At 44.9% G+C, this 14,364-nt stretch overlaps 1 protein-coding gene and 1 long non-coding RNA gene across 3 annotated transcripts in view; one reads left to right on the forward strand and one right to left on the reverse strand.

Annotated features, from left to right (window-relative positions):
* Window positions 1-6,817, reverse strand: part of CREB3L1 (cAMP responsive element binding protein 3 like 1) — a 107,450-nt gene extending 100,633 nt beyond the window's left edge. Inside the window, exon 1 of one of the 2 annotated variants that reach the window (XM_077286908.1) lies at window positions 6,181-6,817. In XM_077286908.1, coding sequence (XP_077143023.1) covers window positions 6,181-6,273 — 93 coding nt within the window. In that variant the 5' untranslated portion in view covers window positions 6,274-6,817. The remainder of the gene's footprint in view (window positions 1-6,180) is intronic. The other variant, XM_077286909.1, reaches the window with a different exon arrangement.
* LOC143806407 (uncharacterized) overlaps window positions 1-14,364 on the forward strand; it is a 67,672-nt gene that overhangs the window by 19,459 nt on the left and 33,849 nt on the right. The gene's annotated exons all lie outside the window — the stretch shown is intronic.

Genomic DNA, 14,364 nt, shown 5'->3' on the forward strand with positions numbered 1-14,364 from the left:
TATATATTATCCTTGTAAAGTTGGATCAGTCACCCACTAGTTGGGGTCTGTGCAGATACACAAAGCTGGATCTTTAAATTAGAATTAAAGGTAAAGTCTTACAGGGTTTTAGGGCTATATTCACATTGCATTTTAGGCTTCTGTTCGTGTCTCCGTCAATGCTTATGTTTGAAGCCTTGGAAAACGGGATTCGGACATTTGCGCTGACATTGACTTTAATGATGCAGGTGGAGTCATATTGTGCTCAGTTGGACGTCACTTTCGGAAGCATTTGCCTATTTGAAGCTGGCACCAAAATTGGTTCAATGCGCTTCACATAGGCATACTAGTCCTTAATGGATGTCAGACAGAGCACAATATGACTCCGTGTGCACCACTCAATTTGCACCATCGGTGCAAACTTCTGAATCCTATTTTCCAGGGCTTCAGACATAAACACCGATGGACCTGCTGACGGACCTAAAACACAATGTGAACGTAGCCTAACACATTTTACCTGAACTGACACATTGTAGCAAACTTTTAGGAAATGGAAAACTTGTGCTGCTGACACAAGGATTGTGCAGACTGGATACAGTTGTAGCAAATACTCAGCTGTGAAAAGTGTTGGGTCAGTGTGCTTTCCACTTATTTCTTTATTGTTGTTGCTTCTTGGAAACTGACAATCAGAGCCCGTATTTTAGCTTAGTAGGCTTGAGTTTTTGGTGGGGGGACGTCACGTGCCATTTAACAGCCCCAGATTGGCTGCAGCCTTAAAATTCTGCCTGATCCGGAAGCTCTCTTCACATGACTGCTTCCACCAATCACTGGCCATTGATTGGCTGCAATTGTCACATGACACCCCTCACCAGTAGAGGAACCAAAGAGATGGCTGGAGGACATTGCCAGTCGTGCAGAGGGAGGGCTTCATTAAGTGTCTGGGGTTTTTTTTGGTGACCACTATGGACCTATTTTTACAATAAAATATGGCACTGGACAAACCCCTTTAAGGGGCTATTTTATGAAGCCCTTTCACACTAGTGCATACTGATGTTGTATTGGCTGCCCCCCCTTTAGGATACCCCCTCTGGGGACCCTTAAAAAGGCTCCTGGCCCCCAGTAATCAAGACCGAAGACCTGTCACATTTCTATGGAAGGCATCAACCCCCCCAGTGCCCGCGCCTCATTGGCATGATGTAATATCAAGGAGACGTCCTCCGACTATCATTCATTATCTTCCCTATGTAATCCTCCGGAGTAATGAGACAGAGGCATGTGGGGTGGACCCTCTGACACACCGTCTGCATGCACGGTCTGGATGAATCTGCGAGGTGTCCTGCGAGTCATAGAGGCATCATAAAGCCATGCTGATCTTATAGGGGCCCCTCCGCCTGTCCCTATAGTGACTACACCGGCCCCTCCAGGCCACACTGCACAGCCCCATGTCACTCCACTGCTGATATACCAGTGATTGATGTAATAATGTATCAACTTGTACAAGGTTTTAGGCAGTGCAGGTGCAGGAGCAGCTCAGGTCAGTGGATCACGGGGCTCATCTGTCATTGGCTGGAAACAATGTTACCAAACCAATGTCTTCTTTTTCTTGACAATTTATCCAAAAATTACAGATAATGAACCTTTAATCCATGTTCACAATCCGGAGTCCCAATCTGAAGACATCCGACAATAACCAATACTCCGACCGGATGGTATTTACTTGAAAATTCTCTGCGCAGATTTCTCCAGCTTTGTACTACCGTAATATGTGAGGCATCAGTGATTTATATTTTTTATGGACTGTCCATGACTTTACAGACAGTTACCAGCCTTAGTGGGAAATGTCAGGAGGCAGGCGTTAGAAATGGTGCATGTACTGACACCCTAGTCTATTATGATGCATCAGTCACTCTGGGTCTTGGGTCTGAGACCCCGCACACCCACTGATCAGCAGTCTGCAGGTCCCGGATGTAGACAGTGCACACAGCCGAAACGGCAAAGCTCCGTACACCATGTAGTGGCCATTCTCGGTACTGCAGCTCACCTCCTATTGAAGTGAATGTGATGAGATCAGCAGTACCGAGAATGGCCACTACATGTTGTATGGAGCTGTGCTGTTGGACATCCTGCAGCTGCGGGACTGGAAACAGATGATTTTGGGGGTGCAAGGTGTCAGACCCCACCAATCTGATATATGTACATGCACCTTTTTCGAGAACAGGGCCTCATCTTGAGTCAAGAGGTAACAGAGCGTGCACTATTCTCTCCATTCACTTCTATGGGAGTTTCAAAATATGTTGTGTGCAACTAGCAGAATTCAGGGAAGATGCAGAGGTCTCCTCTGCTCACCCTGAGCTGAAACTACAGAAACCGTGCATGCAATGTGAACAGATGTTAATGAGAAGACAAATTGCAGAAGCTCGAGTTTTTCAATCCTTGTGGATTTTGTTCCGGAGAATTCTGCTGTTCTTCTGTCCCATTCATCTGATACAACTTTATTAAGATTAATTGAACCGATTTTCAGTTGTAGAAATTTCTGCAACATAATCTGCATTATGGAAATTCACCCTTAATGCGCCATATTGCTACACTCCGGAAATACAGGTCCTTCTCAAAAAATTAGCATATAGTGTTAAATTTCATTATTTACCATAATGTAATGATTACAATTAAACTTTCATATACTATAGATTCATTATCCACCAACTGAAATTTGTCAGGTCTTTTGTTGTTTTAATACTGATGATTTTGGCATACAACTCCTGATAACCCAAAAAACCTGTCTCAATAAATTAGCATATTTCACCCGACCAATCAAATAAAAGTGTTTTTTAATACCAAACAAAAAAAACATCAAATAATAATGTTCAGTTATGCACTCAATACTTGGTCGGGAATCCTTTGGCAGAAATGACTGCTTCAATGCGGCGTGGCATGGAGGCAATCAGCCTGTGACACTGCTGAGATGTTATGGAGGCCCAGGATGCTTCAATAGCGGCCTTAAGCTCATCCAGAGTGTTGGGTCTTGCGTCTCTCAACTTTCTCTTCACAATATGCCACAGATTCTCTATGGGGTTCAGGTCAGGAGAGTTGGCAGGCCAATTGAGCACAGTAATACCATGGTCAGTAAACCATTTACCAGTGGTTTTGGCACTGTGAGCAGGTGCCAGGTCGTGCTGAAAAATGAAATCTTCATCTCCATAAAGCATTTCAGCCGATGGAAGCATGAAGTGCTCCAAAATCTCCTGATAGCTAGCTGCATTGACCCTGCCCTTGATGAAACACAGTGGACCAACACCAGCAGCTGACATGGCACCCCACACCATCACTGACTGTGGGTACTTGACACTGGACTTCAGGCATTTTGGCATTTCCTTCTCCCCAGTCTTCCTCCAGACTCTGGCACCTTGATTTCCGAATGACATGCAAAATTTGCTTTCATCAGAAAAAAGTACTTGGGACCACTTAGCAACAGTCCAGTGCTGCTTCTCTGTAGCCCAGGTCAGGCGCTTCTGCCGCTGTTTATGGTTCAAAAGTGGCTTTACCTGGGGAATGCGGCACCTGTAGCCCATTTCCTGCACACGCCTGTGCACGGTGGCTCTGGATGTTTCCACACCAGACTCAGTCCACTGCTTCCTCAGGTTCCCCAAGGTCTGGAATCGGTCCTTCTCCACAATCTTCCTCAGGGTCCGGTCACCTCTTCTCGTTGTACAGCGTTTTCTGCCACATTGTTTCCTTCCAACAGACTTACCATTGAGGTGCCTTGATACAGCACTCTGGGAACAGCCTATTTGTTGAGAAATTTCTTTCTGGGTCTTACCCTCTTGCTTGAGGGTGTCAATGATGGCCTTCTTGACATCTGTCAGGTCGCTAGTCTTACCCATGATGGGGGTTTTGAGTAATGAACCAGGCAGGGAGTTTTTAAAAGCCTCAGGTATCTTTTGCATGTGTTTAGAGTTAATTAGTTGATTCAGAAGATTAGGGTAATAGGTCGTTTAGAGAACCTTTTCTTGATATGCTAATTTATTGAGACAGGTTTTTTGGGTTATCAGGAGTTGTATGTCAAAATCATCAGTATTAAAACAATAAAAGACCTGACAAATTTCAGTTGGTGGATAATGAATCTATAGTATATGAAAGTTTAATTGTAATCATTACATTATGGTAAATAATGAAATTTAACACTATATGCTAATTTTTTGAGAAGGACCTGTATACTAGGATATTCCACAGCATAATGCATCACCAGCTAAATAGTCTCATTGGCACATACATTTAATTGTGGAATGGATTCTGTAAATTTACAGGAGTGTCAATTCTTTCTGGGGATTTTTGTTGGGTATTTCACCTTTTGCAATGTATAGGGTGATGCCCCCGGCAAAATCTGCAAGTAACATGAGGATTTGATTTGGAAAAATACGGTAAATGTAGGAAATCTTTTTATTACCCAGTTAGTGCATCTGACCCTTGCAGGATAATGGTGCAAGTTTTACCCACCACATTACTACAGTTTCTTCTCTATAGCAGCTCTCCTGGCATGCTGGGAGTTGTAGTTCTCCAACAGGCAGAGAGCCATAGGTTGGCCAATGTATGGTCTGCTCCAGCAGGTCCATTATACGATTGTGAATGTGGGAAATCCATCCACCCCTTGGTAACCTGGGGGATTGTGGAAGGCATTGTTGTGAGACATAATATAATGTAATAGGAATGTGACTCATCATCATCACTCCACACGTGCACAGTGTAATATTACAGCGCCGAGCAGCAATGACAGCTCCTGTACTTTGCCGCCTGCGCAATTTACAGATGTAGCAGAGCCGAGATTGTCATTTAAAGGGATTGACCCACAAAAGTATTTATCGCTTATCTACAAGATAGGTGATAATTATATGGCTGGCACTAGATCCCCATTTTGGAGGAAAGTGAATGGTGTGGGGGTCACACATGCACAATACTGCTCCATTCAATGTCTGTGGGACTGACGGACAATATACATTAGGTGATAAATGCTTGATCTCCCCAATAGTGGGTCTGACGCCCCGGTTATCACACAAGCACAGTCCGCTCCATTCTATGTCAGCCCCATAGAAACAGAACGGATCGAGAGCGACCACTGCTTCACTCACTCCCTTCTGCATAAGACCCCCTATTCTGGTAATTAGTGGGGGTTCCAGAGACCATGTAATCATCACCTGAATGCAGCGGTGGTCACACATGCAAGCTCCGCTGCATTCTATGTCAGCCCCCTAGACACTGAACGGAGCAGTATTGCATTTGGGACCACCACGTCACTCACTCGCCTTCAATGTGGGGGCTTAGGACCCTTGTTCTAGTGATTGGTGGGGCTTGCAGTGATCATGCAGTTATGCCCTATCACTAGCTGGGGGTTTGGAGCATCACTGCACCCTATGGCTCCATCCTACGATGCTGCCGGGTACCGCGCTCTCCTCCAGCACCGGCTCAGCCACCTGCTTCACTTATCACATTTTATGACTCCCTACAACCGCATGTTACAAAGGGGTTAACGGTTTAGCCACATTAATAACATTATAACGGACGGGTGAGACAAGGTTCGTTTTATCCCTTTGTATATCTTGACAACAACTGATTTGCAGAATTGAAAGACAAGACCCAATATTCCCAGATGCCAACCTCAGCTCTGCTATATCTGCACCAGGTGTAGTGCAGGAAAGGATTCGCCCTCCGCTCTACGCTCAGTTTTATTTCTTTCTGATCCAGAAAAACTGAAATAAAATGTTTAGTTACAGGATGTTATGGGTTTTTTTAAAAAGGCGTCCGGATCCCGTCTGCTGTAGTTTGTTTTTGTGAAGGACCTGCAAAAAATGTGATTTGCACCATTTTTTTTCTGTTCCCAAAAATGGAAAGCAAATGGATTCTGGGTTTTTAACTGTAAAGTGTCTGGACAGGGGTGATAATGGACCCTCATCTGTCAGGTCATCCGTTACTGGATCTGTGATTAGCGGTGAGCATGCGCAGAGACGCCGAGAAGAACAATGGATCCCATCAACCGCAACAATCTGGGAACCAAAGTTTTCATTCGTTTTAAAACTTTGGTTTCCGTTTCTACCGGATCCGTTACTAATGGACGTTTCTGGCTTACAGCATCGGGGATGGCTGGGACTTGTGGTCCTCACATGATGGAAGATCAATTATTATTATCCAACATGACAGAAGTTCTCTTACCACATTGCTCATAAAATCTGCCTCCGTCAAGTCCTCCAGCTCCAGGAAGGGGCTGTGGAAGCTCCGCTCTTGGGTCACGGTGACCCCCTCCATGGTGGTCGCAGCTTGTCCTTGTCAGGTGTCACCGAGGCTGGCCGCCATCCATGAGAACGGATCAGTCACAGGTGGCCGGATGGGAACAAGGAGCAATGAACCTGCTGCACAAGGCTGCCAGGAGGCGCAGAGGTGCAATCCAACCTGTGGAGGGGAAGTCTGGGGTGTCAGCAGTGGGCGCATGGACCGAAAATAAGGAAGGGGTGTGCAAACTAATGCAACAGTATCTGCAAGCTACGGGGGGTTAATGAGGTGCAGGGTCCGAGACCAAAGCAATAGTGACTGCAGAAGATGGGGTCACTGTGCTGCACAAATCGCAGGAGCTGGGGAGGCAGGGGGCAGATGGGGTGCAAGGATGCCCGGGCTGGAGCGGGGGGCAGGCTCCGGTATCAGTAGGGCTCCGCAGGCCCTGGATGCTCCCAGTGCATGGTGCTCCCCTCAGGGGAGAGGCGCTCCCGTCCTCCTGGTGGCTCTGCCCGGGGATTGTGCAGCCCTGAGCCTGTGTCTCCCGGTGACTCTCCGCAGCTGTCAGCGGCAGCCGGAGCCCACAACCAGAGACACGCCCCCTTCATGAATATTCCAAATCCTCGGCGAGTTCACCGTCTAAAACCACGCCCATAACATGCATATTCATCTAAAGGCGTAAGGAAAGCCCCGCCTCCCGCAGAGTCACGTGCCGGCGAGAAGTAGAACGGCTGAGGGGACTCTGAGAAGCCGGTGGTCGGCCGCCGTCCTGAGCCTGACGAGAAATAAGCGGTAATTACCTCACGTCAGCCATGTCCTGCTACCTGGGAGCGAGTCTGTAGCAAAAACGCTCGGGCTGTGTGCACACGGACGGGTTTTTAGGTGAAAAATTGCCAAAGAACCCAACTTCCTATTCACTTCTATTGAAAGTCACCTTGCTCATAAGTTCAGTCTTAACCGGAGGGGAATAAAAAGTCAGAGCCGCGATCGTCTGGGGTCTTCCGCTCTGAGGAGGCCGAGTACGTTACCGTATAATGAATGCAGAAAACGTGAGGAAATCCGTCACAGAAACTGCCGACAAAAAGGCGAAAAACTCCAGAAAAGGTAAAACGCTTCAAGACACAACAAAAATGTCCGACAAAAAAAAAAAACACGTCGGAGAGAATCTCAAGAGGTTTCTGCTCGATAAACGCAGTTTTCTGGATGCGCTTACCCATAGAAAAGCTGACGGGAAAACGCACAAAGACGCCATAAGGCTACTTTCACACACAGCATATTTGCTGCGTATTTTTACGCGCGCGTATTTTGCTGCTGCTTTACCTGCGTTTTTTTACGCAGGCAAAAAACGCAGCTGCTTTCACACACAGCGTTTTTTGCTGCGTTTTTTGCAGCTGCGTTTTTTTCAGCATTGTGTACTGAAAATAAAGTTTGTTTGAAAAAAAAAAAAGGGGAAAAAAAAAAAAGAGTCATTGAGGTCATTTCCTGTCTTTATGACTCAGAATACAATACACACTGGAGTTAACATCATGTCGATTCTGCCAGCTGCAATGGCCTTGAGCCAAAGACGCCTCAGCAAGCGGAACAGACATCAGCTGGGGTTTACTAACCTCACTGTCACTAACCCCAGGTTACTAGGGCAGGCGTCAGTCAGACGCCCCCCCTCGTAACCCTGTACGGTAAGGGTATGTTCACACGATCCTGATTTCAATCCTTTTTTTTCAGGACAAAAACCGCAGCTCTTGGCAGAAAACGCAGGTGCGTTTTTGGTGCGTTTTTGATGCGGTTTTTAGTGCGGTTTTTTATGCAGTTTTCTCTGCAGATTGTCTGTGTTTGACACAAATAAAGCTTTAACTGCAGTGGGGGAAAAAAAAAAGAAATGATGTCATTTCCTTGTCCAACCCTTTTCTTCTTCCATCCTTCATTTTGGGACTAAACACCAAAATGAGTGGACGTGTTTTGAATGACAGCGCTCCGCAGAGTGCTGAGCGTAGGCCAGATCACAGCCCGCGGATCCAGCTCTATCCAGCTATTTAAGTCTACGTTCACATTTGCGGTCTGCGCCGCAGCGTCGGGCGCCGCAGCGTCGCCACATGCGTCATGTGCCCCTATATTTAACATGGGGGCGCATGGACATGCGTCGCACTTGCGTTTTGCGCCGCATGCGTCACTGCAGCGCACGCATCCGGCCGCAGAGGATGCAGCAAGTTGCATTTTTGCTGCGTCCAAAATCAATCAAAAAAAGGACGCATGCGGCGCACAACGCAAATGTGAACATAGCCTAAGTGCCACGTATTTAAGTGCCACGTATTTAAGTGCCACGTATTTAAGTGCCACGTATTTAAGTGCCACGTATTTAAGTGCCACGTATTTCAGTGCCACGTGCCACGTATTTCAGTGCCACGTGCCACGTATTTCAGTGCCACGTGCCACGTATTTCAGTGCCACGTGCCACGTATTTAAGTGTCACGTGCCACGTATTTAAGTGCCACGTATTTCAGTGCCACGTATTTCAGTGCCACGTGCCACGTATTTCAGTGCCACGTGCCACGTATTTCAGTGCCACGTGCCACGTATTTAAGTGTCACGTGCCACGTATTTAAGTGCCACGTATTTCAGTGCCACGTATTTCAGTGCCACGTATTTCAGTGCCACGTGCCACGTATTTCAGTGCCACGTGCCACGTATTTAAGTGCCACGTGCCACGTATTTAAGTGCCACGTTTCACGTATTTCAGTGCCACGTATTTCAGTGCCACGTATTTCAGTGCCACATGCCACGTATTTCAGTGCCACGTGCCACGTATTTAAGTGCCACGTGCCACGTATTTAAGTGCCACGTATCACGTATTTCAGTGCCACGTATTTCAGTGCCACGTATCAAAGTGCCACGTGCCACGTATCAAAGTGCCACGTGCCACATATTTCAGTGCCACGTATCAAAGTGCCACGTGCCACGTATCAAAGTGCCACGTATCAAAGTGCCACGTATCAAAGTGCCACGTGCCACATATTTCAGTGCCACATATTTCAGTGCCACGTGCCACGTATCAAAGTGCCACGTATCAAAGTGACTGAGCGCCGGCCCTAAACTGAAAGTGAAAGCAGAGCGGTGACGTCACCGCTGTGCTGTTAGGGCCGGAGCTCAGTCAGTGTCAGGAAGCAGAGGCTGGGGGACGCGCAGGTGAGTATGTACTGTTTGTTTTTTTTACTTTTACGCTGGTAACCAGGGTAAACATCGGGTTACTAAGCGCGGCCCTGCGCTTAGCAACCCGATGTTTACCCTGGTTACCCGGGGGCCTCGGCATCGTTGGTCGCTGGAGAGCGGTCTGTGTGACAGCTCTCCAGCGATCAAACAGCGACGCTGCAGCGATCGGCATCGTTGTCTCTATCGTTGCAGCGTCGCTACACACGCTACACACACACACACTCACACACTCACACACTCCATGCTGCTTCACTGGGGGGCGGGGCTTCCCTCTTCCTGTCCGACGTCACGTCCGGTCCTGGGTGTCAACCCCTCCGTACAAAGACGCCGACACCCAGGACAAAGGCGCTGTGTGTGCACGGTAATATGGGGCCCTAGGGGGATACGCAGACACGCCGCTGCGTAAAGAATTGACATGTCAATTCTTTTTACGCCGGCGTGTTTGCAGACAAAAGCGCCGCGTTTTTTTGCGGTGTGTCTGAACGGCAAAGTGAATTTCTCATTCACTTTGCCGGCAGACGAAAATGACATTGCGCATTTTTGAAAAGCGCCCGCAAAATAGCGCTCAAAAATGCGCTATGTCTGAAAGTAGCCTAAGGATGGATTGTCACCGAGCGGGGGATGCTCTGCCGTGGGCGAGGTGTCACAAGGCCTTGTTCACACCAAGTCTGCGCCATCAATTGTTTTATGGTATCAATATGAATTGAGCCGACGCTTCTGCAACAGAAAGTTCCCATCAGCTGTGTTCACACCCTGCAGATATACATCTATTCCGTTCATTGGACTCGTTCACATTGATGGATCAGTACCACAAAATCAGACACGGTCTATGGATCGGCTGAAGGACGTCTGACCTGACCTCCACCACTGGGCAGTCAGGAGACCCCCAGCCGCTCCCTGCATCAAGAGCCAAATTCAGACTTCTGTGTATAGCGGATTCTGCTCCAAAATCCACATGGGGAAAAAAAAACCAAAGCAAAATCCTCTTCAAATTAACTTTTTATTAATGTCAGCGGGAAAAATCGCCCCAGTAGTGCGCAGGGCGCTGTGTGTTTCCATGTGGAGAAAGAAGCAACATGTTAGAGCTTGTAAACGATGTTCACATTTGACTTCGAAATCAATTGGAGCATAGAAAATGCACAGAAATTAAATACAAAAATGCACTAAATTGGTTTTTTCTTTTTTTAAATGAAGCACTAAAAATCCATATCAAAGATGAACGAAGGGCGAGCTGTCACATGGCGTAAATGCTACAGATTGCAGAAAAGGAGCAGATCTGCTGCACGTTTCACCCACTGCTTTTATAGGATGAAATACTCAGACGTCTGCAGGAAACCTGTTATCAAACCCACAGCACTTGTCAATTCCGCCGCAGATTATTATTTACGCAGAGACTTTGGTTAATCTCACTCATAATTCTGGTCCTGCAATGCACAGAGGACTTTCAACTAGCAGATCCACTGCAGAAAATTCATAACATGACCACTACATGATAACTTACTATAAGATGCCTCCACACAGGATGTGTCTGCTGCGGAGATCCCGCTCTAAACTATGCTGAGGATTCTGCTGCAGTTGTCAAATCCATAATGTTTTTTTTAAAGGGGAGTGGTTGGGCCAGGGGTTAAGTAAAAAAACACTCCAGCCAAAAATTTGTTAGGACTAAAAACTATTTGTTTTGTTACAGTTTGTCAACTTTTGAATGGGCTTTTTTATAAAAAAAAAAAAAAAACTCTGTAAAAATTTCAATAAAAACAGCATTTTTCCAAAAACTTTTGTGTGTCAAGCTACCTAAAAATTGTAAAGGGGGGAAAAAAACAATCCCAGAAACATGCATTGTTTGCAGAACATGTTACATTTCACAGTTGGGTTTCAGCAAACATCTGGCTATAGCAGTTTTTGACAAAAAAAAAATTCCCAAAACCAACCCAAAAATGGGAAAGAAAACACTAGGAAAGACTAAAAATATGTGGGTTTTCCTAAGGTTATGTTCAGACATAACACGTTGTTTGCTGATTTTTCCATCCAGAAAATCTGCAACAGAATTCAGTCCTAGCAAAGTGGTTGAGACTTTTCGGTCCGTAACATGTAGATTTTGCCTGCTTAAATAATGCACATTTATTGCAGATTTTCCACTTAGTCAAGAGGTTCCAACAAGGCATCTATGCTGGTCTCTGCTACCTCTGCTCCCCTTATTATTGCCAAACTCCTTAACTTTTCTGCATAAAAAAGCAGCAGAACAACTGCAGGATTTATGGTATGTGGAAACATGGTCTTAGCATGCTCTAAACATTTTCTGCTGTGATTTGATCACATTTTCTGTTCACATTTTTTGCTTTTAAACATTATTTGTGGACAGAGAATCGTCTGCTCACTTCTTTTAAACACTTGGCATTTTTGAAAATCTAGAGCTAATAAAAACACCCCAAAGATTGAATATATGAATGGCAAGTGGAAGAATTTTTCAAGTGTTTTTTGAGCAATTTTTCAGGGGTTCTTTGTAGCGGACTTGAATCTCCATACGCACACAGCCCTAGACTGCAGCCCTCCCTGGGACCACTGAACTATTCTGGGTCTGTCTGTTGTGTGAGATCCATTTTCTGAAGTTTTTATCTTCCTCAATGGTTCAGGGGAGGGAATATTATGATGGATGAGTCTTGTGTAATAGCGCCTCTTCCACATATGCGCTCATTGATATCAGTGTTATGGGATGATTGAAAGTGAACTGAACGCCAGAGATGATTATATGAAGTAACATCTGCACACTGTCAAATCCGAAGATGGGGGCGGCCATATTGTTTGGTTTCCAATGTACTATTACCAAATACTAAAGTGACGTGTGATACGGAACAAATCATACATGTCACAAGTTTGTTTTTATTGGATTTCTTCGGAAACGAATCCTCTGTCTATATAGCTACTGCGATGTCCCAGTGCATCCAACAGCTGAGATTTTGCTACAGTTGAGTCTATCCATTGTAGTCATTGTCTGTGAGCAGAAAACATTAACAGCATAAATTTAATGTATTTGGGCAGGTGAATTCGGGCTAGTCAGCATTAAAGAACTGGCTAGGCTGGAGACAATTGCAGGAAACCCCTCAGATGTGACAGGTATTAGGTTTTCAGTCTTTGGATGTACACAATCATGTTCGAACTGAAAGCAAGCAGAGATCCTGAAAATGTTGGGGAATTGAAAAAGGATATTGGAATTTTGCACAATGAATAATGACTAGTCATCGGAAATATCAATACATTTAGTGATTCTTCAGAATAAACTACTATGTACCTAAGTAATAACACTATTTCTGCCCATTATATGACGCGTATTCTGCATTATTCACCAGTTTTCCCTTCTGCAGATTCTCTAGTTTTCAGTTGTCTATGATCTAGTTGGTACAGACGAGCTTCCATAACGTCTCTCATCAGGGGCGTACATAGATTTCACAGGGCCCCATAGCAAAATTGAGCAAAGGGCCCCCCCCCCCCGAAGAAGGGAGGGGAATAGGTGGCGCGCGTAGCGCGCCGAAAATTTGCATGTTAAGCCACGCCCCCTCCACAGCCACACCCCCTCCACAGCCACACCCTCTCCACAGCCACACACCCCAATTACTAATTTATATGGCGAAGGCAATAAAAAATAGACTTACCAGAAAGCAGCATTGCAGGAGAAAGCAGCATTGCATTGCAGTAATAGATAAAATGAATTCAACCTAAAAAAGTGAAACTATTATTATTTGCCATCCCCAATACAGTGTGATCCTAAACATTTATTCACTTTAGTATGATAAACATTACCTGGAACTTTGAACAACAGAGAATGGTGGTGTTCCCAGCAAAAACTCCCAAACTTGAAAATAACAGAAAAACTTGGAAACATTCTAAACTTCTGAAACTTGAACTCAAAACCAAAACTGTGGCCAAACATTCCGCAAATATTGAGATGTGGCAACCTATAATGTAAATAACACAAATTAGTTGAGTGAGACTTTGAATGCCTTTTACCATGTGTGCATACAGCTGCCATTCACCATAACGTGCTTGTTTTTTAAACTAGAATATACCATAATGGTATATATTTAAACAGATATAGCAAAATACATTTTAGTGACTGACGTAGATATATTTTCAGTATTAAAATGGCCAATAAAATTGTCAGTTAACTACTGTAAAGGAAATAGTTGCCACTTGCCCTCTGCAAAATATGGACAGGGCAAAGTAGCTTCTAACCCCTTACAACACCTGCAAAGACATGTGAATGGTGTATGATACAGCTGTATACAGGTCAGCAAAAGGCTTAGAAAACGTTTTTAAACAACATAAAGAACTGATGCATTCATGCAGATGCAACAAATGGAACTTTGAAACCAGAACTCTGAAATAGAGATGGGTGAATTTTTTTTTTAAGAGAAGATTAAGTCTCATTGTAAAAAGAGGTGTTTTGATAGCCAATTAAAATCCTAGATTAAAACATTAACAAAACTGGCATTTACGAAAAAAATTACATTCCAGGGGAATCTGGAAATAAGTATGGAAAATCCACCCATCTCTATAAAAAAAAAATAAAACTTCAACTTCAACTTGCATACTCACGGAGTATAACAAACGTTAGGAAGGTTAGAACTGGCGCCTACGTGCTTTTGCTTCAGCAAATTGGTCAACAATGCCATCTATGTCAAGTTGGTTGGCTCTTGCATTTTCAATGCTTAGAATGGCAAGACCAGAGAGTCTGTGTTCAGACATTGTACTTCTTAGATAGTTTTTAATTTGTTTTAATTTTGAGAAGGATCTTTCTGCTGATGCTACCGTTACTGGCAAGGTTAGGAATAAAAGTAAGACTATGCACACATCCGGTAGATTTGACGATAGCAGGCTATTTTCGACTAACAGTAAATGTGCAAGGTCCTTGACAGATGTCAATTTTTG

This window comes from Ranitomeya variabilis, chromosome 2 (genome assembly GCF_051348905.1).
Source record: "Ranitomeya variabilis isolate aRanVar5 chromosome 2, aRanVar5.hap1, whole genome shotgun sequence".
In the NCBI taxonomy this organism is placed as follows: Eukaryota; Metazoa; Chordata; class Amphibia; order Anura; family Dendrobatidae; genus Ranitomeya; species Ranitomeya variabilis.